This window comes from Lucilia sericata, unplaced genomic scaffold (genome assembly GCF_015586225.1).
Source record: "Lucilia sericata isolate MDLA Ls3-8-SP2 unplaced genomic scaffold, ASM1558622v1 Contig003199F_arrow, whole genome shotgun sequence".
NCBI classification, from domain to species: domain Eukaryota; kingdom Metazoa; phylum Arthropoda; class Insecta; order Diptera; family Calliphoridae; genus Lucilia; species Lucilia sericata.
In genome coordinates this window covers 1-24,565 of record NW_023996751.1, presented here as the reverse complement: position 1 = coordinate 24,565, position 24,565 = coordinate 1, and the positions used below count along the sequence as shown (strand labels likewise).

The following is a 24,565-nucleotide window of genomic DNA, read 5'->3' as shown; positions in this document are numbered from 1 at the left end:
AGAACTGAACTAGAACTGAACTAGAACTGAACTAGAACTGAACTAGAACTGAACTAGAACTGAACTAGAACTGAACTAGAACTGAACTAGAACTGAACTAGAACTGAACTAGAACTGAACTAAAACTGAACTAGAACTGAACTAGAACTGAACTAGAACTGAACTAGAACTGAACTAGAACTGAACTAGAACTGAACTAGAACTGAACTAGAACTGAACTAGAACTGAACTAGAACTGAACTAGAACTGAACTAGAACTAGAACTGAACTAGAACTGAACTAGAACTGAACTAGAACTGAACTAGAACTGAACTAACTTGAACTAGAACTGAACTAGAACTGAGCTAGAACTGAACTAGAACTGAACTAGAACTGAACTAGAACTGAACTAGAACTGAACGAACTGAACTAGAACACTGAACTAGAACTGAACTAGAACTGAACTAGAACCGTGAACTAGAATGAACTAGAACTGAACTAGAACTGAACTAGAACTGACGACTAGAACTGAACTTGAACTGAACTAGAACTGAATTAGAAACTGAACTAGAACTAGAACTGAACTAGAACTAGAACTGAACTAGAACCGAACTAGAACTGAACTAGAACTGAACTAGAACTGAACTAGAATTGGACTAAAACTGAATTAGAACGGAACTAGTCTATAGTGTAGTCTATAGTCTAGTCAATATTTTAGTCTATAGACTAGTCAATATTCTAATCTATAGACTAGCCAATGTTCTGAACTATAGTCAATGTCAAAAAAGTATTAAAGTCACAATTAAATTAAAGTTAAATAAATCGATTTTTAATGGCAAATAAATGTTTTTTTAAAAGTTAATAAATACTCGAACAATTTAGCTTAAAACTGAAAAAAAGGAAGAGAAATACGTAGAGTTAAGAAGACAAAAACACTGCCCAAAATATTAACCAATAAAATCACAACATTTAAAAAGCTTACCCTTATAAAGCTACAACCACCCACCCAGTACTAACAACCCTTAGAAAAAGCTTTTCATAAGAGAAAAGAGACACACTAACAAAACAAAATGGCTAACGTTTTTAAATAGCACGTTTTTTTTCCAGATACTCTCTGTCCTTAAAGGGGGAGGTAATTTACCGTTAATTTTACCAAATCTAAGAGTAAGTAAGATTTATTATGATGGTGATAAATTATTTTAGACAAATTTGATGCTCTCGGCTGACAGCTTATGCTCTATAACTGTTAGTATTTATTTGTAATTCGTTTAGCACTGTTTAGCTTTTTAAATCCTTTTTTTGGATTTTGTCGCCTTAAAAAGTTGATTTTTTTTGCTATAAAACCTATTAAGGGATTTCACTACGTTAATGTGAAAAGTGAAAAAATCATAACAAAATAGTTGTTCATTTTAGTTGACTTAAACAACAACAATTTAGCGGTTAAAACGGTTAACACGAAAAAATGAAAAGGATATAAAAGAATTTTATACCGACGGCAATTGAAAAAATATTTTTTAAAAATACTTTCATAAAAAAGTAAAAAAAAAGTGTTAAAATTTATTATTAAAAAAAACCAACATGCACAATCAAAATTCTAAATCATTTCTGATACGAGATCTATTAGGGGACCTAATAAATCGACAACAACAACAACAACAGCAGCAACAACAACATGAAGATGGTAAGATTTTAAAACATAATCAAATTGAAATAAAACTAGTATTAATCCGAAGTTAGAGTGATTTTCGAGAGAACTTCTTGATAGGGATTGAGTACAATAATGTTGTGAACTCTTTGATATTTGATAAAGAATTAAATTTTTTAGAAGAAATCATTTATGTCGGATTTGATTATAATACAAATATAAACTAAAGTAGCTGGACTATAGTCTAAAACTAGCGTCTGAACTAAATTGTAACTATAGTTTGAATTAAATTCTGGCCCATAGTCTAATTTTACCTATACAAAAGACTAAAAAAATCTGTGTTACAGACTAGAGTTTAGGTTAGAATATGAACTAGGATCTGCAGCAGAACAGGAACCTAGTTAAGCTAAGAGTCTGAACTATGTATAGTATAGAGTACAGCTTGAATTACTTATATAGGGACTAGTGTTTGCATTACGGACTAGATATAATATAGAATAGAATATACGTTAAATTCCAAACTAGAGTCTGGACTTGATCTAAAGTAGTGATCTAAAGTAGAACTAGACTCTGGACTATAGTCTAAACTAGAGTCTGAACTACAGCCTAAAGTAGATTTTAGATATAGTCTACACTAGAGCGATTAGATTAAACTGAACTAGTACTGAACTAGAACTGAACTAGAACTGAACTAGAACTGAACTAGAACTGACTAGAACTGAACTAGAACTGAACTAGAACTGAACTAGAACTGAACTAGAACTGAACTAGAACTGAACTAGAACTGAACTAGAACTGAACTAGAACTGACTAGAACTGAACTAGAACTGAACTAGAACTGAACTAGACTGAACTAGAACTGAAACTAGAACTGAACTAGAACTGAACTAGAACTGAACTAGAACTGAACTAGAACTGAACTAGAACTGAACTAGAACTGAACTAGAACTGAACTAGAACTGAACTAGAACTGAACTAGAACTGAACTAGAACTAACTAAAACTGAACTAGAACTGAACTAGAACTGAACTAGAACTGAACTAGAACTGAACTAAACTGAACTAGAACTGAACTAGAACTGAACTAGAACTGAACTAGAACTGAACTAGAACTGAACTAGAAACTGAACTAGAACTGAACTAGAACTGAACTAGAACTGAACTAGAACTAACTGAAACTAGAACTGAACTAGAACTGAACTAGAACTGAACTAGAACTGAACTAGAACTGAACTAGAACTGAACTAGAACTGAACTAGAACTGAATTAGAACTGAACTAGAACTGAACTAGAACTAGAACTAGAACTAGAACTAGAACTTGAACTAGAACTGAACTTGAACTAGAACTGAACTAGAACTTGAACTAGAACTGAACTAGAACTTGAACTAGAACTGAACTAGAACTGAACTAGAACTGAACTAGAACTGAACTAGAACTGAACTAGAACTGAACTAGAACTGACTAGAACTGAACTAGAACTGAACTAGAACTGAACTAGAACTGACTAGAACTGAACTAGAACTGAACTAGAACTGAACTAGAACTGAACTAGAACTGAACTAGAACTGAACTAGAACTGAACTAGAACTGAACTAGAACTGAACTAGACTGAACTAGAACTGAACTAGAACTGAACTAGAACTGAACTAGAACTGAACTAGAACTGAACTAGAACTGTACTAGAACTGAACTAGAACTGAACTAGAACTAAATTAGAACTGAACTAGAACTGAACTAGAACTGAACTAGAACTGAACTACAACTGAACTAGAACTGAACTGGAACCGAACTAGAACTGAACTAGAAAAAAAGAAAATTTTGCTGTGTTCATACAATGACAAAATTTTCTATAGAAAATTGTGCTGTGTTCACACAACGAACAAATTTTCGGTAGAAAATGTTGGTGTGTTCACAGAACGACAAAATTTTCTATAGAAAATATTGGTGTGTTTACACAACGATAAAATTTTCTATGGAAAATTGTGCTGTGTTCCCACAACAACAATTTTGATATAGGAAATGTTGCTGTGTTCCCACAACGACAAAATTATGTATGTATAGAAAATGACAGACACAGCTTTCTATATAATAATGTGATCCATTGAAAATTTTGTTGTCTTTTTTGGTCATAAATTTAAACAATTAAGTCTCGTTATTTTTTTATTTATGCTGCTCTATCTTAATGTTCCTTTTCATGTCAATATTTATGACATAAAACATAAACTTGTTTTATTTGTTGTCTTTAAATCTAAATTGTGTATTTAACATTTAAATAGTTGCTAATTGTTTATTATGATACTTATGTTTAGATGATAAGTTTCTTTATCCTTCTAGTTTAGCAAAATGAAACTCTTAACAAACTGACAGACAAAGAATCATATATAAAATCTACAATTATATACTATTTACCATGCTAATTAACATTTATCATTAGAAGAAAAAAAAACACTCTCTTCTTTTGAACAGTTATCTATTTATATGGTAAAACATGACAAAATTTGCCTTAGGCCCTTAAAACAGGCAAAGTCAAAAACGAATCTTTTGTTTTACATTTTTAATTGCTGTATAACAATTAAACAAAAATATACACAATTTTCAGCTCGTTTTACACTTTAGAAAAAACAGATTTCACTTGTCATTTAGGGCGGTTTTTGCTATTCTATTGTTTTTCTATGTCGTACGTGACAAATTGCTTATAAAGTTGTTAACATGGCATTATTTTGTTAACTTACCTCAAGGGCTTTTTGTTAGTTTGTTTTACATTTTTCAATTTACAATTTTTTGTCACAAAGTGTTTGAATAATTTCACTTTCACCCTTTTCCCTCCCTCTCTCTCTCTTCTTCCTCACCCTTATGCAACTCAAGTGTTGAGCTATTAACAGTTGTGGTCTTTGTTGTTTTGAGAAATGAAGAATCATTATAGTGCCACTAATTGGTCTGGTTATATCCTGTGGTTTTTTATTTAACCATAAAGTAATAACGAAAGGATGTGTCAAAGTTTCAATTGTTTTTATGAGTAAAAACGTTATAATTCAAAAAGAAAACATTAAAAATGGAAAATTTTAAGTGTGAACACAGCAAAGATTTTTATAGAAAAACTTTGTATTAGTGTGAACATATTAAAATTAGCTATAGAAAATATTGTCATTGTGTGAACAGAGCAGAAGTTTCTATAGAAAATTTTGTCGTTGTGTGAACAAAGCACAAGTTACTATAGGAAATTTTGTCGTTGTGTGAACACAGCACAATTTTCTATAGAAAATTTTATTATCGTGTGAACACAGCACAAGTTTCTATAGAAAATTTTGTCGTTGTGTGAACACAGCACAAAAAAATTTTTACTATGTGTGAACGCAGCTTAATGTACTATTGAACATTTTGTCGTTGTGTAAACACAACACAATTTTTTATAGAAAATTTTGTCGTTGTGTGAACACAGCTTAATTTTCTATAGAAAATTTTGTCGTTGTGTGAACACAGCTTAATTTTCTGTAGAAAATTTTGTCGTTGTATGAACACAGCACAATTTTCTATATAAAATTTGTTGCTGTGTGAACACAGCACAATTTTCTATATAAAATTTTATCGTTGTGTGAACACAGCAGAATTTTCAATAGAAAATTTTGTTGTCATGTGAACACAGCACAAGTTTCTATAGAAAATTTTGTTGTCGTGTGAACATAGCACAGATTTCTATAGAAGTTTTTGATTATGTGTGAACACAGCACAATTTTATATAGAACATTTTGTCGTTGTGTGAACACAGCACAATTTTCTATAAAAATGTTTGTCGTTGTGTGAACATAGCACAGATTTCTATAGAAGTTTTTGATTATGTGTGAACACAGCACAATTTTCTATAGAAAATTTTGTTGTCGTGTGAACACAGCACAAGTTTCTATAGAAAATGTTGTCGTAGTATGAGCACAGCACAAACTTATATAGAAAATGTCGTTTTGTGAAAATTTTGTTGTAGTGTGAACATAACACAGCTTCTATTGAAGTTTTTGATTATGTGTGAACACAACACAAATTTTTATAGAAAATTTAGTGCGAACAACCTGCTAAGACAATTTACAATAATTTTCCATTGAAACAAAAACAAACAAGCTTTAGGCCATTTGATTTTTAACCCCTTTTCAAAAAAAATTGCACACCCTTTTTAAATTTTGCACAGATTTAGTTAAATAAACATACATCCTTAAAAAATATCCTATAATATCCTATTGTTTTTAACGTTCAAACACTTGAGGCCGCAGATTGTTATAAGTTCATATATGTATGATTTTTTTCTTCATATTTCTATAAGAGGTTACATGTATGTTGTCTAAGTCAATTATCTTTAAGATTTTTTCTTATTTGGGACAAAATAAATAATTGAGGGGGAAAACAAACTCATAGATTTTGTGACTTTTCGTTAAAAAGTCACGTCCAATCAATTTAAAAAATAAGAAATATATAAAACACTTATCATATGTTATCCAATATAAATATATGTAAAGATACAACAAGTCAAGTAGCAATTATTTGAATTGTTTTTGCAAAATGATATATAAAAAATTATTGATTGAGATACATTTTTTAATTCTTTTCACACAATTAAAATATTTAAGAAATAGTTTAAAAACTTACCCAGAAGAGTTTTTATAACATCATTGCAAAAGTTGATTATCTGCAAATAGACCAAAAAATAAGAAATCTTATTAAACGGATCAATAAACACGCATTTTAGTTAGTTAGTTAGTTAGTCTATAGACTAGTCTAGTCCTTAGTCTAGTCTATAGTCTAGTCTATAGTCTAGTCTATAGTCTAGTCTATAGTCTAGTCTATAGTCTAGTCTATAGTCTAGTCTATAGTCTAGTCTATAGTCTAGTCTATAGTCTAGTCTATAGTCTAGTCTATAGTCTAGTCTATAGTCTAGTCTATAGTCTAGTCTATAGTCTAGTCTATAGTCTAGTCTATAGTCTAGTCTATAGTCTAGTCTATAGTCTAGTCTATAGTCTAGTCTATAGTCTAGTCTATAGTCTAGTCTATAGTCTAGTCTATAGTCTAGTCTATAGTCTAGTCTATAGTCTAGTCTATAGTCTAGTCTATAGTCTAGTCTATAGTCTAGTCTATAGTCTAGTCTATAGTCTAGTCTATAGTCTAGTCTATAGTCTAGTCTATAGTCTAGTCTATAGTCTAGTCTATAGTCTAGTCTATAGTCTAGTCTATAGTCTAGTCTAGTCTATAGTCTAGTCTATAGTCTAGTCTATAGTCTAGTCTATAGTCTAGTCTATAGTCTAGTCTATAGTCTAGTCTATAGTCTAGTCTATAGTCTAGTCTATAGTCTAGTCTATAGTCTAGTCTAGTCTGTGAGGTCAAGAGCATTTAGTTTCAAAATCGCCCTTTCCAGATCCAGTTGTCGATCTGCTTGTGCATATCTTAAGCTGTATCTGTTTTGTGAGGGCTATGTGTTTTCAAATTGTTTATTGGGTTTCAAATACTTTAAAATTTCCAACAACAATTTTCGTAAAAACTTTTGTATGTATTGAAAAATTTGTATTTCAAAAATTTTCATTTGAAAATTTTTTTTTAACAATACGGAAATACAATATTATTAATCAATTTCCGTTTTGAAGAATATAAAATTGAATACAGACGGACATTATCATCATTTCTTTTGCAAATAAAAAAAAAGGGAATTGAATTAAAATCAGGTAAAATTTTGAATACATAATGAATAAACTTCCATTAAGAACATTATATATACAGGTTCGTGGAAAGCGGAATTATTGCATTGGCAAATAAATATTTGCAAAAGATAAAGAACTAACCAAGCAATTATATAAATTTTATTGGCCAATTACTTATGATAATTCAGAATTTCTCAATTTTTTCCATCATTTCAAGTTATTACTCAATCAAATAGAAGAAATTTGGGGATAATTTACACTTAATTTGGAAATTTTTAAATAAGCATGGATAAATCCTCAGCATCTTTCTAAAATTCTACAAGAATCAAACTAAAACTAACATATAACTAATTATCTAAACTAAAATCAGGAAAAACTTATCTAAAACCTACTTAACTTAAAATCTAAACTAATTTAATCACTAAACTTATTTCATCCTAATTAAACGCTAAATCTAAACTTAAATTTAAATCTAATTCTAATTTTGAGAAGCCTCTAAAACTAATTTGGTTTAATAAACGCTAAACTTAAAGCTAATTTTAACTGAAAGCTACTAAAACTATCATCTTTATCTAAAAAAAAAAAAAAAATCTTAAATTTTATATAATTTAACATAAAATCTAATTAAATTATCTTAAACCTAATTTTATCTTAAATTACTTAAACTTTTCTAACTTAATTACATATAATTTAACGAAAATCTTAAATTTTCTTAAATTTTATCTAATTTTTGATAATAATCTAACTTAATTTTAACTTAATTTCAATTTAATTAACTTAACTTTATCTAAAATTAAACTTAATCATAATTTAAATTAACTTAAAACTTGTACTAACACTTTATACACCCTACACACATATACACTAACATACATACATAAATACATTTAAAAATCTATAAAAATATGATAATTTAAAATTCAAAATTAAATAATAAACCCTAATTCAGCATCACATCAGGCCTGTTGTCATCGTTGGATTATGTTTGGTAAGTTTTAAATTGTGTTTACTATAGTGTTCATTTAAATTCTCTATCTACATAAGTGTTCTAAATTGAATATTTTTTTTTATGTTAAAGCATTTATGTTATTAACATAATATCTTAAAGATTTATGTTAACAACATTTGAAAATAAACTTAAATTTTTTTATTGTTGAATATTTCAATTTAGAATACTTCAAAATAAAACAAACCATTACATTACACAACAATACTTAGCCAATTATCTTTATTAATGTTTAATATGAAGTTTGTAAACAATTTGCATTTTAATAATAAATTTGTTTAATTATTAGATTTTAATAATGACAATCTAAATTAAATTTTATTCCACGAAAGGTTAGTTAAACATGTAGATAGGGAATCATTATAGGGCTATCTTGCAGATTTTTTTTTAAAGATAGTAAGGTTGGGAGGGTCTAGAATGAGAAGAAATGCCACCATCTTCTCGAGATTTTTAAATTCAAACTTTCTTTATTTTTTTTTTTTTTGGTTTTAGTTTAGTTAATATTTTAAAGCTACCTTTTTTAAATGAATGTGCGGTTCTTAGCCTATCCTGATGGAGACAAGAACACCACCCCAAACCCTGAGCACGGTCGGAATAACAGGTAGCACAGGTCTTCTAAAGGATAGGGCACAACGCGTGAATCGTTACATAAATTTAATGGCGCCCAACGTGGGGCCTCAGCTAAATAGTTCTACATGCCTTTGGTAAACACTTAGGACATATAATTTGAACAATTTTATTTACATCTTGGCTGAAGATCCAAACAAAACAATCAATCGTGGTATTAACTAACTTTCTCTTTATTTTGTTTTCCTCAATTCCGTTTTTGAAAATATTTTGGATTTTCAGATTTTTTTAAATAGAATTCTGAACCAAATATTTAATAAAACTTCTATCTTTTGTATGATTTTTTTGTTTGAGATTTTTGATCTTGAGTTTTATTGAGATCTTACTCGCGAATAACATACATTATTTTTGGGTAAATTTTTAGTTTTCAAAATTTTTGCTTAGTTTTTATTATGATCGGGATTTTTGTAATTGGAGTTGTTTTGATTACCTACCCTCATATAATAACTGAGATTTGATTTTTCCTCTATATTTTCTATACTTTCTTAATGAGATTTATTTGTTGATATTTATTTGTCAATAAAATACTCTTTGGAAAGTTTAGATAAGCCTTATTTATTTTTTTGTTTTATAGTTTGAATTTAGGTCATATTTTTTTTATTATCTGGTTCCTAACTATATGTTAATTAACCGAGTAGTGGAATATATTATCTTTATTGAGTTTAAATACAATTTGAAACATGCCTTTGACACGAAGTCAAGAAAATTTATCAAACATCGATCAGCCAACTAATGTGAGCTTCACGGTAGATATGGACTCATCAAACACAGGTGTAAGAACGCGATCGAAAAGAACAGGACAATCACAAAACGGACCAACTGGCAATTCAAACGAGACACAAATTAGACAAATTGTTGCTGAGTCCTTGGGATCATTTCGAAATGAAATGATGAATTTAATTTCAAATGAATTGTCAGCAGTAGTTCAAAACATTGCTATTCAAAACAATCAGACTAGACAAGAAAACCACGATAATATTTCACCTATTGAACCGAGACCTAACCATAACTCAGAACAAGAACCATTTCTTGCTGAGAAAGTTCTCAATATAATTCGCAATTGGCGAATAAAATTCACCGGACATGACAATCAAATGACTGTGGACGAATTCATTTACAGAATTAATATTTTGACGACAAACAATCTTCGAGGAGACTTCGATATTTTGTGCAAACATGCACACTGCCTCTTTGAAGGCAAGGCCCTCGAATGGTATTGGAGATACCACAGACAGACATATGACATGGACTGGCATTCTTTAACAACAGCATTACGGAACCAGTACAAGGATGACACGACGGATTTTGACATCCTTGAAGACATTAGAAGACGAAGACAGAAACACAATGAAAATTTTGACGAATATCTAGACACAATTTTGGCCATGACAGATAGACTTAAGACGCCAATTTCAGACCGTGACTTGTGTGAGACCCTAATTCGAAATTTAAAGACAGAAGTTCGTCATGAACTTCTACATTTAGAAATTTCCAGTGTTTCCCAACTTCGTAAAGAGGTTAGGAAACATGAAAAGTTCATGAAGGACGTACAAAAATACGATTATCGCAAGACTGACAGAGGACGTATTTCGGAAATTGACGGCGAGGACAATGACCTTGACATTAATAATACAGAAACTGAGGACATTTGCGCACTTCAACAAGTTAAATGTTGGAATTGTGACAAAGATGGACATACATATTTCGACTGTATGGAACCAAGACGAATCTTCTGTTACGGTTGTGGTGCCAAGGACATATACAAACCGAACTGTACTAAATGCTCGAAAAAGCATTCGGGAAACGGACAGAAGGATGTTCGACGGACGCATTAAGAACATCCGGTGATATTGGACATAAAACTTCGGACATTAACTCGGACAACGAAAACGGGACTGATACTAAAGACAATAAAACAGAAAACGTACACCCTCTGATGAAGCCATATCACATCCGTTTGGCTGAATATAAGAAAGCTCGTGCGAGGATTTTCGGTGAAAACAAGATTAGTAGATCTTCAAAAAGAATTAGAGAATTTTATCGCAAAATTAGGAAGTTCAAAATTTATACAATTTCTCCAATTATTTCTCAAGAATTTGATAGTAGGCCTTACATTAACATAAAAGTTAATGATAAATTCCATTTGGCTCTTTTAGATAGTGGCGCGAATAAGAGCGTAATTGGAGGAAATTTAGCGTTAGAAGTTCAGAGTGAACCAAATTTTAGTAAATGTTTAGGCAACGTACGTACTGCAGACGGACAAAGACAAAATGTTTTAGGGACAGCGACATTAGACGTGACATTTCAAGGACAGACTAAACATTTTGAATTTTTAGTGGTTCCGACGATCAGACAAGACATAATTTGTGGCTATGACTTTTGGACAGATTTTGGACTAAAAATTTCTTTGCCAATTGTTGGTGAAATTGATTGTGCCGAATCTGACCCGGACAAACTTCAACTGACTGCTGAACAGAAACATAGACTAGACAAAATTATTGCAACGTTCCCTAACTCTGAAGTAGATGGTTTAGGCTGTACTACTCTTATACAGCATAGTATTGACACGGGTGATGCAAAACCTATAAAACAACGTTATTATCCGATTTCACCGGCGGTAGAGAAACAGCTTTGCGGGGAATTAGATCGTATGATTTCTCTCGGAGTTATAGAGGAAGCTCCAAATTCCCCTTGGTCATCACCAACAGTCGTTGTTGTCAAACCTGGAAAAGTTAGGATGTGTGTGGACAGTCGAAAATTAAACTCCGTGACAGTTAAGGACGCATACCCGATACCGAACATTGACGGAATTTTATCGAGACTTCCTCCAGTTCATTGTATTTCAAAGATTGATCTGAAAGACGCCTTTTGGCAAATTAAACTGGACGAAGCCTCGAAACCAAAGACAGCTTTTACAGTCCCTAATCGGCCATTGTATCAATTTACAAGAATGCCGTTTGGACTTTGTAACGCACCGCAATCGTTGTGCCGACTAATGGACATGGTCATTCCGTACAACTTGAAAACTCACGTTTTTGTATATCTAGATGACTTACTTGTTGTTTCGCAGACTTTTGACGAACATTTGACACACTTGATGGAGGTTGCAACGAATCTTCGAAAAGCAGGTTTGACAATCAATGTAAGGAAAAGTAGCTTTGCACTAAGCCGTGTTAAATATTTAGGATTTGTTGTAGGAAACGGGACGTTGCAAGTGGACGAAGACAAAATTAAAGCTATTCAAGACTTCCCTGTACCAAAATCCATAAATCATTTAAGACGATTTTTAGGCATGACTGGATGGTACAGGAGATTTATTCAGGATTATTCGGCGTTGACATTTCCTTTGACAGAACTACTGACAAAGAAAAAGACTTTTAATTGGACTGACCAAGCTCAAGAAGCTTTTGACAAACTAAAGACAAAACTGACGTCAGCACCATTACTCATTCATCCCGATTATAGTAAACCTTTTATTTTACAGTGTGATGCTAGCACTTATGGGGTGGGTGCAGTATTGGCGCAGAAAGACGAGGACGGGACAGAGAGGCCAATTGCCTATATGTCTCATAAACTCAATAAAGCTCAAAGAAACTATACCATTACGGAACTAGAATGTCTAGCCGTAGTGATGGCGATCAAAAAGTTTAGATCGTACATTGAGGGCTTAGGGTTTAAGGTTGTGACCGATCACGCTAGTTTGAAGTGGTTGATGGGTCAACGTGATCTCTCCGGTCGTTTAGCTCGGTGGGCATTGAAACTTCAAGGTTTCAATTTCACGATTGAACACCGAAGTGGGAGAGAAAACGTTGTCCCTGATACGCTGTCTCGGGCCCATGAAGGCGAAGACTTTTTGAGCTCTATTGAGTTGGAGACATTACCGACAATTGACCTTGACTCGGACGCATTTAAAACTGTCGAATATTCTAAATTACGAGACGATTTTCAAAATTCAGGGTTACCGGACTACAAAATTTTGGACAATTACATTTATAAGAGAACTGAATTTTCTTCTGGTGAGACTGACGAATCAAATTTGTGGAAACTATATGTACCGACAGAACTAAGACGAGACGTTATATATTCGGCACACAATACACCAACATCGGCACATGGTGGAATCACTAAAACTATCGAACGGATTCGACAATACTTTTATTGGCCTCGACTTGTTACTGACGTTAAGGACTATATTCAAAATTGTGACCTTTGTAAGACTTCGAAGACTCCGACAAATATTTTACGACCACCTTTGGGACAGATGACAGATACTGAACGACCATTTCAACGACTATACGTAGACTTAATAGGACCATTTCCAAGGTCGAAGAAGGGACACATTGGACTACTAATTGTACTGGACCATTTTTCAAAATTCACTTTTCTTAAACCGCTTAAGAAATTTGCTTCGAAGGACATTATAAATTATTTACGGACTGACATTTTTAACTGCTATGGGGTACCGGAGACTTTAGTTTCGGACAATGGATCTCAATTTAAATGCAAAGATTTTGAGAAATTTCTAGAAAAATACGGTGTTAAACACATATTGACTGCAGTATATAGCCCACAAGCGAATGCAAGCGAAAGAGTCAATCGATGCATTAACGAAGCTTTACGCTCATATATTCGAAAAGACCAACGGGAGTGGGATCTATATACTGACAGCATAAATTGTTCTCTTCGAAATAGTATCCATCAATCCATTGGCAGGACCCCATATCAAGTAGTTTTCGGACAGACTATGGTGACTCACGGTAAGGACTATAAACTTTTGAGAAGACTTAATCTTTTGGCTGACAGTGACTTAATAATCGAACGACAGGACGAATTTACTTTAATACGGAACAAAATTAGAGAGTTGATTAAAAAGGCCTTCGACAAAAACGCGTGGACATACAACCTACGTTCTCGGACAAAGGACTTTACTATCGGACAGACTGTTATCAGACGAAATTTTGCGCAAAGCTCAAAAATTAATAATTTTAACTCAAAACTTGCTCCAGTGGGCATTCAAGCCAAAGTTTTGCGTAAAATAGGACAGTATAATTACGAATTACAAGACATAGACAGCAACAGTACAGGAATATATCATGCAAAAGACATCTGGACTTAAGACTTATTACATTTTTCAAATTTTAGTTTGACTTTGCCCTTTTCAGATTCAGTTATCGATATGCTTAGGCATATCTTAAGCTGTATCTGTTTTGTGAGGTCAAGAGCATTTAGTTTCAAAATCGCCCTTTCCAGATCCAGTTGTCGATCTGCTTGTGCATATCTTAAGCTGTATCTGTTTTGTGAGGGCTATGTGTTTTCAAATTGTTTATTGGGTTTCAAATACTTTAAAATTTCCAACAACAATTTTCGTAAAAACTTTTGTATGTATTGAAAAATTTGTATTTCAAAAATTTTCATTTGAAAATTTTTTTTTAACAATACGGAAATACAATATTATTAATCAATTTCCGTTTTGAAGAATATAAAATTGAATACAGACGGACATTATCATCATTTCTTTTGCAAATAAAAAAAAAGGGAATTGAATTAAAATCAGGTAAAATTTTGAATACATAATGAATAAACTTCCATTAAGAACATTATATATACAGGTTCGTGAAAGCGGAATTATTGCATTGGCAAATAAATTATTTGCAAAAGATAAAGAACTAACCAAGCAATTATATAAATTTTATTGGCCAATTACTTATGATAATTCAGAATTTCTCAATTTTTCCATCATTTCAAGTTATTACTCAATCAAATAGAAGAAATTTGGGGATAATTTACACTTAATTTTGGAAATTTTTAAAATAAGCATGGATAAATCCTCAGCATCTTTCTAAAATTCTACAAGAATCAAACTAAAACTAACATATAACTAATTATCTAAACTAAAATCAGGAAAAACTTATCTAAAACCTACTTAAACTTAAAATCTAAACTAATTTAATCACTAAAACTTATTTCATCCTAATTAAACGCTAAATCTAAACTTAAATTAAATCTAATTCTAATTTTGAGAAGCCTCTAAAACTAATTTGGTTTAATAAAACGCTAAACTAAAGCTAATTTTAACTTAAAGCTACTAAAACTATCATCTTTATCTAAAAAAAAAAAAAAAAACTTAAATTTTATATAATTTAACATAAAATCTAATTAAATTATCTTAAACCTAATTTTATCTTAAATTACTTAAACTTTTCTAACTTAATTACATATAATTTAACGAAAATCTTAAATTTTCTTAAATTTTATCTAATTTTTGATAATAATCTAACTTAATTTTAACTTAATTTCAATTTAATTAACTTAACTTTATCTAAAATTAAACTTAATCATAATTTAAATTAACTTAAAACTTGTACTAACACTTTATACACCCTACACACATATACACTAACATACATACATAAATACATTTAAAAATCTATAAAAATATGATAATTTAAAATTCAAAATTAAATAATAAACCCTAATTCAGCATCACATCAGGCCTGTTGTCATCGTTGGATTATGTTTGGTAAGTTTTAAATTGTGTTTACTATAGTGTTCATTTAAATTCTCTATCTACATAAGTGTTCTAAATTGAATATTTTTTTTATGTTAAAGCATTTATGTTATTAACATAATATCTTAAAGATTTATGTTAACAACATTTGAAAATAAACTTAAATTTTTTTATTGTTGAATATTTCAATTTAGAATACTTCAAAATAAAACAAACCATTACATTACACAACAATACTTAGCCAATTATCTTTATTAATGTTTAATATGAAGTTTGTAAACAATTTGCATTTTAATAATAAATTTGTTTAATTATTAGATTTTAATAATGACAATCTAAATTAAATTTTATTCCACGAAAGGTTAGTTAAACATGTAGATAGGGAATCATTATAGGGCTATCTTGCAGATTTTTTTTTAAAGATAGTAAGGTTGGGAGGGTCTAGAATGAGAAGAAATGCCACCATCTTCTCGAGATTTTTAAATTCAAACTTTCTTTATTTTTTTTTTTTTTTGGTTTTAGTTTAGTTAATATTTTAAAGCTACCTTTTTTAAATGAATGTGCGGTTCTTAGCCTATCCTGATGGAGACAAGAACACCACCCCAAACCCTGAGCACGGTCGGAATAAAGGTAGCACAGGTCTTCTAAAGGATAGGGCACAACGCGTGAATCGTTACAAGTCTATAGTCTAGTCTAGTCTATAGTCTAGTCTAGTCTAGTCTATAGTCTAGTCTAGTCTATAGTCTAGTCTAGTCTATAGTCTAGTCTAGTCTATAGTCTAATCTAGTCTATAGTCTAGTCTAGTCATAGTCTAGTCTAGTCTAGTCTAGTCTATAGTCTATAGTCTATAGTCTATAGTCTATAGTCTATAGTCTATAGTCTATAGTCTATAGTCTATAGTCTATAGTCTATAGTCTATAGTCTATAGTCTAGTCTAGTCTAGTCTAGTCTAGTCTATCTAGTCTATAGTCTATAGTCTATAGTCTAGTCTATAGTCTAGTCTAGTCTATGTCTATAGTCTATAGTCTAGTCATGTCTAGTCTATAGTCTAGTCTATAGTCTAGTCTATAGTCTAGTCTATAGTCTAGTCTATAGTCTAGTCTATAGTCTAGTCTCTAGTCTAGTCTATAGTCTAGTCTATAGTCTAGTCTATAGTCTAGTCTATAGTCTAGTCTATAGTCTAGTCTATAGTCTAGTCTATAGTCTAGTCTATAGTCTAGTCTATAGTCTAGTCTATAAGTCTAGTCTATAGTCTATAGTCTAGTCTATAGTCTAGTCTATAGTCTAGTCTATAGTCTAGTCTATAGTCTAGTCTATAGTCTATCTATAGTCTAGTCTATAGTCTAGTCTATAGTCTAGTCTATAGTCTAGTCTATAGTCTAGTCTATAGTCTAGTCTATAGTCTAGTCTATAGTCTAGTCATAGTCTAGTCTATAGTCTAGTCTATAGTCTAGTATAGTCTATCTAGTCTAGTCTATAGTCTAGTCTATAGTCTAGTCTAGTCTATAGTCTAGTCTATAGTCTAGTCTATAGTCTAGTCTATAGTCTAGTCTATAGTCTAGTCTATAGTCTAGTCTATAGTCTAGTCTATAGTCTAGTCTATAGTCTAGTCTATAGTCTAGTCTATAGTCTAGTCTATAGTCTAGTCTATAGTCTAGTCTATAGTCTAGTCTATAGTCTAGTCTATAGTCTAGTCTATAGTCTAGTCTATAGTCTAGTCTATAGTCTAGTCTATAGTCTAGTCTATAGTCTAGTCTATAGTCTAGTCTATAGTCTAGTCTATAGTCTAGTCTATAGTCTAGTCTATAGTCTAGTCTATAGTCTAGTCTATAGTCTAGTCTATAGTCTAGTCTATAGTCTAGTCTATAGTCTAGTCTATTTTCTAGTCTATAGTCTAGTCTATAGTCTAGTCTATAGTCTAGTCTATAGTCTAGTCTATAGTCTAGTCTATAGTCTAGTCTATAGTCTAGTCTATAGTCTAGTCTATAGTCTAGTCTAGTCTATAGCTAGTCTATTAGTCTAGTCTATAGTCTAGTCTTAGCTGTCTATAGTCTAGTCTATAGTCTTAGCTATAGGTCTAGTCTATAGTCTAGTCTATAGTCTAGTCTATAGTTCTAGTCTATAGTCTAGTCTATAGTCTAGTTATAGTCTAGTCGTATAGTCATAGTCTAGGTCTATAGTCTAGTCTATAGTTAGTCTATAGTCTAGTCTATAGTCTAGTCTATAGTCTAGTTATAGTCTAGTCTTAGTCTAATCTATAGTCTAGTCTATAGTCTAGTCTTATTCTAGTCTATAGTCTAGTCTATAGTCTAGTCTATAGTCCAGTCTATAGTCTAGTCTATAGTCTAGTCTATGTCTAGTCTATAGTCTAGTCTATAGTCTAGTCTATAGTCTAGTCTATAGTCTAGTCTATAGTCTAGTCTATAGTCTAGTCTAGTCTAGTCTATAGTCTATAGTCTAGTCTAGTCTAGTCTATAGTCTAGTCTATAGTCTAGTCTATAGTCTAGTCTATAGCTATCTAGTCTAGTCTATAGTCTAGTCTATAGTCGAATCTATAGTCTAGTCTATAGTCTAGTCTATAGTCTAGTCTATAGTCTAATCTATAGTCTAGTCTATAGTCTAGTCTATAGTCTAGTCTATAGTCTAGTCTAGTCTATAGTCTAGTCTATAGTCGAATATATAGTCTAGTCTATAGTCTAATCTATAGTCTAGTCTATAGTCTAGTCTATAGTCTAGTCTATAGTCTAGTCAATAGTCTAGTCTATAGTCTAGTCTATAGTCTAGTCTATAGTCTATAGTCTAGTCTATAGTCTAGTCTATAGTCTAGTCTATAGTCTAGTCTATAGTCTAGTCTATAGTCTAGTCTATAGTCTAGTCTATAGTCTAGTCTATAGTCTAGTCTATAGTCTAGTCTATAGTCTAGTCTATAGTCTAGTCTTTAGTCTAGTCTATAGTCTAGTCTATAGTCTAATCTATAGTCTAGTCAATAGACTAGTCTTTAGTCTAATCTATAGTCTAGTCAATAGACTAGTCTATAGTCTAATCTATAGTCTAGTCTATAGTCTAGTCTATAGTCTAGTCTATAGTCGAGTCTATAGTCTAGTGTATAGTCTAGTCTATAGTCTAGTCTATAGTCTAGTCTAGTCTATAGTCTAATCTATAGTCTAGTCTATAGTCTAGTCTATAGTCTAGTCTAGTCTATAGTCTAGTCTATAGTCTAGTCTATAGGCTAGTCTATAGTCTATATTCTAGTCTATAGTCTATATTCTAGTCTATAATCTAGTTTATAGTCTGGTCTATAGTATAGTCTATAGTCTAGTATATACATAGTCCAGACTTAAAGAAAGTCGTTTTTTTGTCTTGTACTTATAAGTAAATGTTGAGATTGTGGATCCCAAAATATTTATCTTCGCAAATCTTTGAATCCAAACTGTTTGTAATCTACCAATAAAGAAATATAGAGGATATTTCTCCTCATTACGCTCTAAATATTTTAAACTAAAAATAATTTTGCTAAAACACGTGAACTTAATCGTTCACGCTGTGACTTCTGTGGCCACAAAAAAATCGACCTTTGTGGTCGTCGAATAAAAGTCTGCAAAAAGAACACAAGCAGTTTATTAAAAAAAAAAATTATTCGAAAAAAATAATATAGACAGGATATAAGAACAGGATAAAAATAAAACAATTAGATCTACAATTTCAATACTATTTTTATACGCCATTTTAAGCATGTGGTGTTTTTTATAAGGAAATGGGAATCGTGTGTATTTTTTAAACCCACAAGCTTTAACTGTTAAATGTATCTGAAGAGGGTTAAAAACACGAAATGATGAGCATGTTGATGACGAAGATGAGTTCACATTTGAAGAGTTATGAAAAGTTATTGTAGAGACGAACGCCCACTTGAAACGTAGAAAAAAAATAAAACATTAATGGTTATTTGATGGATATTGTCTGGTAATGAGGGAAATAATTATATTAACAGGGGTTGTTAAATGCAAATCTTTTCACTAAACTACATTAATTTCAATAAAACAGAAGTTATTTTTAAAAAACTCTGGTTATCAAGTCTTGGTAGGAGGTTAAGCGTTGACACGTGAAGCATCAGATTTTTTTTTACTTAAAATTTAATTTTACTTTTCTTTCAGACTCCGACATTTCCGACAACAATTCAGATATTGATATAGAAGATCGTTCCTCTCCCGATTCAGAAGCTTTAAATTGTCATTATAATGGTCAAACGTTATCCAATGGTCATTTATTATTTAGCAACAATGAATCTAGTCTTGACTCTTCCCACTTTATTAATGATAATGAACATTCCGTAAGCAGCCAATTGCCTCAAACACATGGGGGTGGATTTTTGGGAGAACATAAAATGGGTTTGCCGAAAAGCGGTCGAAAACCTAGACGTCGGCGGACAGCTTTTACACATGCCCAGTTGGCATATTTGGAGAGAAAATTTCGTTTTGTCAAAAGTATCTGAGTGTGGCCGATTAGAAGCGATGTGGCAGAACATTAAATTTGTCGGAGACACAAGTGAAAACGTGGTTGTATCAAATCGGAGGTAAGTGAAAAAAGTAATTCGCAGCAAAGATATAATGTAATAGAAATAATAATCTAAAGAAAAGAAAAAACCTGGTCTAGGCTAGTTCAAGTTCAGTATAGTTCAGTTCTAGTTCAGTTCTAGTTCAGTTTTCTAGTTCAGTTCTAGTTCAGTTCTAGTTCAGTCTAGTTCAGTTTCTAGTTCAGTTCTAGTTCAGTTCTAGTTCAGTTCTAGTTCAGTCTAGTTCAGTTCTAGTTCAGTTCTAGTTCAGTTTAGTTCAGTTCAGTTCAGTTCTAGTTCAGTTCTAGTTCAGTTCTAGTTCAGTTCTAGTTCAGTTTTCGTCAGTTCTAGTTCAGTTCTAGTTCAGTTCTAGTTCAGTTCTAGTTCAGTTCTAGTTCAGTTCTAGTTCAGTTCTAGTTCAGTTCTAGTTCAGTTCTAGTCAAGTTCTAGTTCAGTTCTAGTTCAGTTCTAGTCAGTTCTAGTTCAGTTCTGTTCAGTTCTAGTCAGTTAGTTCAGGTCTAGTTCAGTTCTAGTTCAGTTCTAGTTCAAGTTCTAGTTCAAGTTCTAGTTCAGTTCTAGTTCAGTTCTAGTTCAGTTCTAGTTCAGTTCTAGTTCAGTTCTAGTTCAGTTCTAGTTCAGTTCTAGTTCAGTTCTAGTTCAGTTCTAGTTCAGTTCTAGTTCAGTTCTAGTTCAGTTCTAGTTCAGTTCTAGTTCAGTTCTAGTTCAGTTCTAGTTCAGTTCTAGTTCAGTTCTAGTTCAGTTCTAGTTCAGTTCTAGTTCAGTTCTAGTTCAGTTCTAGTTCAGTTCTAGTTCAGTTCTAGTTCAGTTCTAGTTCAGTTCTAGTTCAGTTCTAGTTCAGTTCTAGTTCAGTTCTAGTTCAGTTCTAGTTCAGTTCTAGTTCATCTAGTTCAGTTCTAGTTCAGTTCTAGTTCAGTTCTAGTTCAGTTCTAGTTCAGTTCTAGTTCAGTTCTAGTTCAGTTCTAGTTCAGTTCTAGTTCAGTTCTAGTTCAGTTCTAGTTCAGTTCTAGTTCAGTTCTAGTTCAGTTCTAGTTCAGTTCTAGTTCAGTTCTAGTTCAGTTCTAGTTCAGTTCTAGTTCAGTTCTAGTTCAGTTCTAGTTCAGTTCTAGTTCAGTTCTAGTTCAGTTCTAGTTCAGTTCTAGTTCAGTTCTAGTTCAGTTCTAGTTCAGTTCTAGTTCAGTTCTAGTTCAGTTCTAGTTCAGTTCTAGTTCAGTTCTAGTTCAGTTCTAGTTCAGTTCTAGTTCAGTTCTAGTTCAGTTCTAGTTCAGTTCTAGTTCAGTTCTAGTTCAGTTCTAGTTCAGTTCTAGTTCAGTTCTAGTTCAGTTCTAGTTCAGTTCTAGTTCAGTTCTAGTTCAGTTCTAGTTCAGTTCTAGTTCAGTTCTAGTTCAGTTCTAGTTCAGTTCTAGTTCAGTTCTAGTTCAGTTCTAGTTCAGTTCTAGTTCAGTTCTAGTTCAGTTCTAGTTCAGTTCTAGTTCAGTTCTAGTTCAGTTCTATTTCAGTTCTAGTTCAGTTCTAGTTCAGTTCTAGTTCAGTTCTAGTTCAGTTCTAGTTCAGTTCTAGTTCAGATCTAGTTCAGTTCTAGTTCAGTTCTAGTTCAGTTCTAGTTCAGTTCTAGTTCAGTTCTAGTTCAGTTCTAGTTCAGTTCTAGTTCAGTTCTAGTTCAGTTCTAGTTCAGTTCTAGTTCAGTTCTAGTTCAGTTCTAGTTCAGTTCTAGTTCAGTTCTAGTTCAGTTCTAGTTCAGTTCTAGTTTAGTTCTAGTTTAATTCTAGTCTATAGTCTAGTTTATATTCGTGTCTATAGTCTAGTTTATAGCCTAGTCTATGATCCTGTCTCTAGTTTGTATATAGTCTTGCCTATAGTCTAGTCTATATTCTATTCTAAAGTCTAGTCTTTTGTATAGTCTATAGTCTTTTCTATAGTGTTTTCTATAGTCTAGTCTATAGTTTATTTCTAGTCCATAGTCAAATCTATAACCTAGATCATAGTCTAACTAATTTTTTCTCTGTTTTCCCATTTCCGCCCACTAGAACCAAATGGAAACGTCAAAATCAACTGCGCCTAGAACAATTACGCCATCAGGCTTCCATGAAAAAGGAATATGTAGCGGAAAATGGTTCAGGAAACCCTTTGGGCTGTTGCCCGCCCGGCTTAACATCTTTCAACGCTACCAATCCCTGTAATTTTCTAACATCAGCAGCAGCAGCGGCCATATTTCGCAATGTCAGTTACGTGCACGGTTGTCCGTTGTAAAAGTTTTTTTTTAGAATAAGTAATACCAAGTTGTTTTATAATTTAACTTAAGAGCGTTCGTAAATAATTATATTTGTTGAATATTTATTAAAATAAATAGGATTTTGTAAATAGAAATAAGATTATTTCGTAATTTTTAGGTGAAATAAAACACCAAAACTGTGCAATATTTATAAAAATTAAAAATATTTTTTAGTTTTAAACTTAAGCAAATAAATAAATGTAATACATATATAATAATTAAGTAAATTAAAATGAAATACAATTTAAACAAAAAATAAAATTAAATATTTTTATAGTTTTTCTTAAAAAGTTAAGGGGTTGGGTTTAAAGCAGTCGAAACTGCAAGAAATAAAAACTTGAAATCTTTATTTCTCGCAGGTTAGCTTCTATGATTTCATTTATTTAGAATTTTTTTTTGAAACTCTTAATGAATTTTCATGCAACATATTTTTTTAAACACAAAATAACAATCTCACCACTTAAGTTATATTACGATTAAAAAATTATTTCATCCGTTAACAAAAATAAATTTTCTGTGCTGCAAAAAAAAAAAAAATCATAAAACCGAAAATCCAGCCATTCATATTTTTACCTACGCACTTATCAGAGTATGAAAGGAGTAGATCAACAAAAAATATTAAATAAATATAAAAACTGAAACTCTATACAATTTGCACAAGAGTACTTCAAAAACCAGTACTAGTACAGAGGAGTAAAAGGGAAAATAATTGTGTTTATATGTATTTCAGCATTAGTAGTCGTAAGTTTAACTAGTGGGGGAACTACTCCAACCAGAGCTCAAGTACATGTTAAACGTAGTAAGGGAGCATAAAAATGGAAGTCGAAAAAAAAGAAATATTTAGCCAACTGGAAAACAAGCAACAATTTGAAAATAATGTTGAAAGAATAGGTCTGAAGATAATAGTGATAGTGAAGATTTTCGTTGTAATGAGAAGAGAGAAAAAAGATATGCCAGATGTAGTTATCTCAAAAAAAGTTTTTTAATTGATAATTATATAAATTTAAATTGTAAGTTACTTAAAACAGTTAAATGATAACTACTTAAATCAGGTGATAATAATCTGTAAATTAATCTATAGTTTAAACTATAGTCTAGTCTATCGTCTCGTCTATAGTATCTCGTCCACATTCTGGACTATAGCCTCGTCTACAGTGTAGTCTATAGTCCAGTCTGTAGTGTAGTCTAATGTCTAGTCTATAGTGTAGTCTATAGTGTAGTCTATATAGTCTAGTCTATAGTCTGGTCTAGTCTGTGCTAGTTCTTTGCTAGTTCTGTTCTAGTTCTGTTCTAGTTCTGTTCTAGTTCTGTTCTAGTTCTGTTCTAGTTCTGTTCTAGTTCTGTTCTAGTTCTGTTCTAGTTCTGTTCTAGTTCTGTTCTAGTTCTGTTCTAATTCTGTTCTAGTTCTGTTCTAGTTCTGTTCTAGTTCTATTCTAGTTCTGTTCCAGTTCTGTTCTAGTCCTGTTCTAGTTCTGTTCAGTTCTGTTCTAGTTCTGTTCTAGTCTGTTCTAGTTCTGTTCTAGTTCTGTTCTAGTTTCTGTTCTAGTTCTGTTCTAGTTCTGTTCTAGTTCTGTTCTAGTTCTGTTCTAGTTCTTCTAGTTCTGTTTTTTTTTTCTGTTCTAGTTCTGTTCTAGTTCTGTTCTAGTTCTGTTCTAGTTCTGTTCTAGTTCTGTTCTAGTTCTGTTCTAGTTCTGTTCTAGTTCTGTTCTAGTTCTGTTCTAGTTCTGTTCTAGTTCTGTTCTAGTTCTGTTCTAGTTCTGTTCTAGTTTGTTCTAGTGTTCTAGGTGCTGTTCTAGTTCTAGTTCTGTTCTAGTTCTGTTCTAGTTCTGTTCTAGTTCTGTTCTAGTTCTGTTCTAGTTCTGTTCTAGTTCTGTTCTAGTTCTGTTCTAGTTCTGTTCTAGTTCTGTTCTAGTTCTGTTCTAGTTCTGTTCTAGTTCTGTTCTAGTTCTGTTCTAGTTCTGTTCTAGTTCTGTTCTAGTTCTGTTCTAGTTCTGTTCTAGTTCTGTTCTAGTTCTGTTCTAGTTCTGTTCTAGTTCTGTTCTAGTTCTGTTCTAGTTCTGTTCTAGTTCTGTTCTAGTTCTGTTCTAGTTCTGTTCTAGTTCTGTTCTAGTGCTGTTCTAGTTCTAGTGCTGTTCTAGTTCTAGTTCTGTTCTAGTTCTAGTTCTGTTCTAGTTCTGTTCTAGTTCTGTTCTAGTTCTGTTCTAGTTCTGTTCTAGTTCTGTTCTAGTTCTGTTCTAGTTCTGTTCTAGTTCTGTTCTAGTTCTGTTCTAGTTCTGTTCTAGTTC

The 24,565-nt window shown here is 31.8% G+C and overlaps 1 protein-coding gene across 1 annotated transcript; it reads left to right on the top strand.

Annotated features, from left to right (window-relative positions):
* The first annotated feature begins 1,345 nt into the window (after positions 1-1,345).
* LOC119614650 lies at positions 1,346-19,930 on the top strand. Its single transcript, XM_037970767.1, has 2 exons — positions 1,346-1,660; positions 19,593-19,930. The coding sequence occupies exons 1-2, from the start codon at positions 1,558-1,560 to the stop codon at positions 19,928-19,930; spliced, it is 441 nt and encodes a 146-aa protein (XP_037826695.1). The 5' UTR covers positions 1,346-1,557.
* The last annotated feature ends 4,635 nt before the right edge of the window (positions 19,931-24,565 follow it).

Excerpts from the sequence above, each read along its gene's own strand:
- LOC119614650 (XM_037970767.1), top strand. The coding sequence starts at position 1,558 with ATGCACAATCAAAATTCTAAATCATTTCTGATACGAGATCTATTAGGG. Across the intron at positions 1,661-19,592 it reads GCAACAACAACATGAAGATG|ACTCCGACATTTCCGACAAC; the intron begins GTAAGATTTTAA and ends CTTTTCTTTCAG.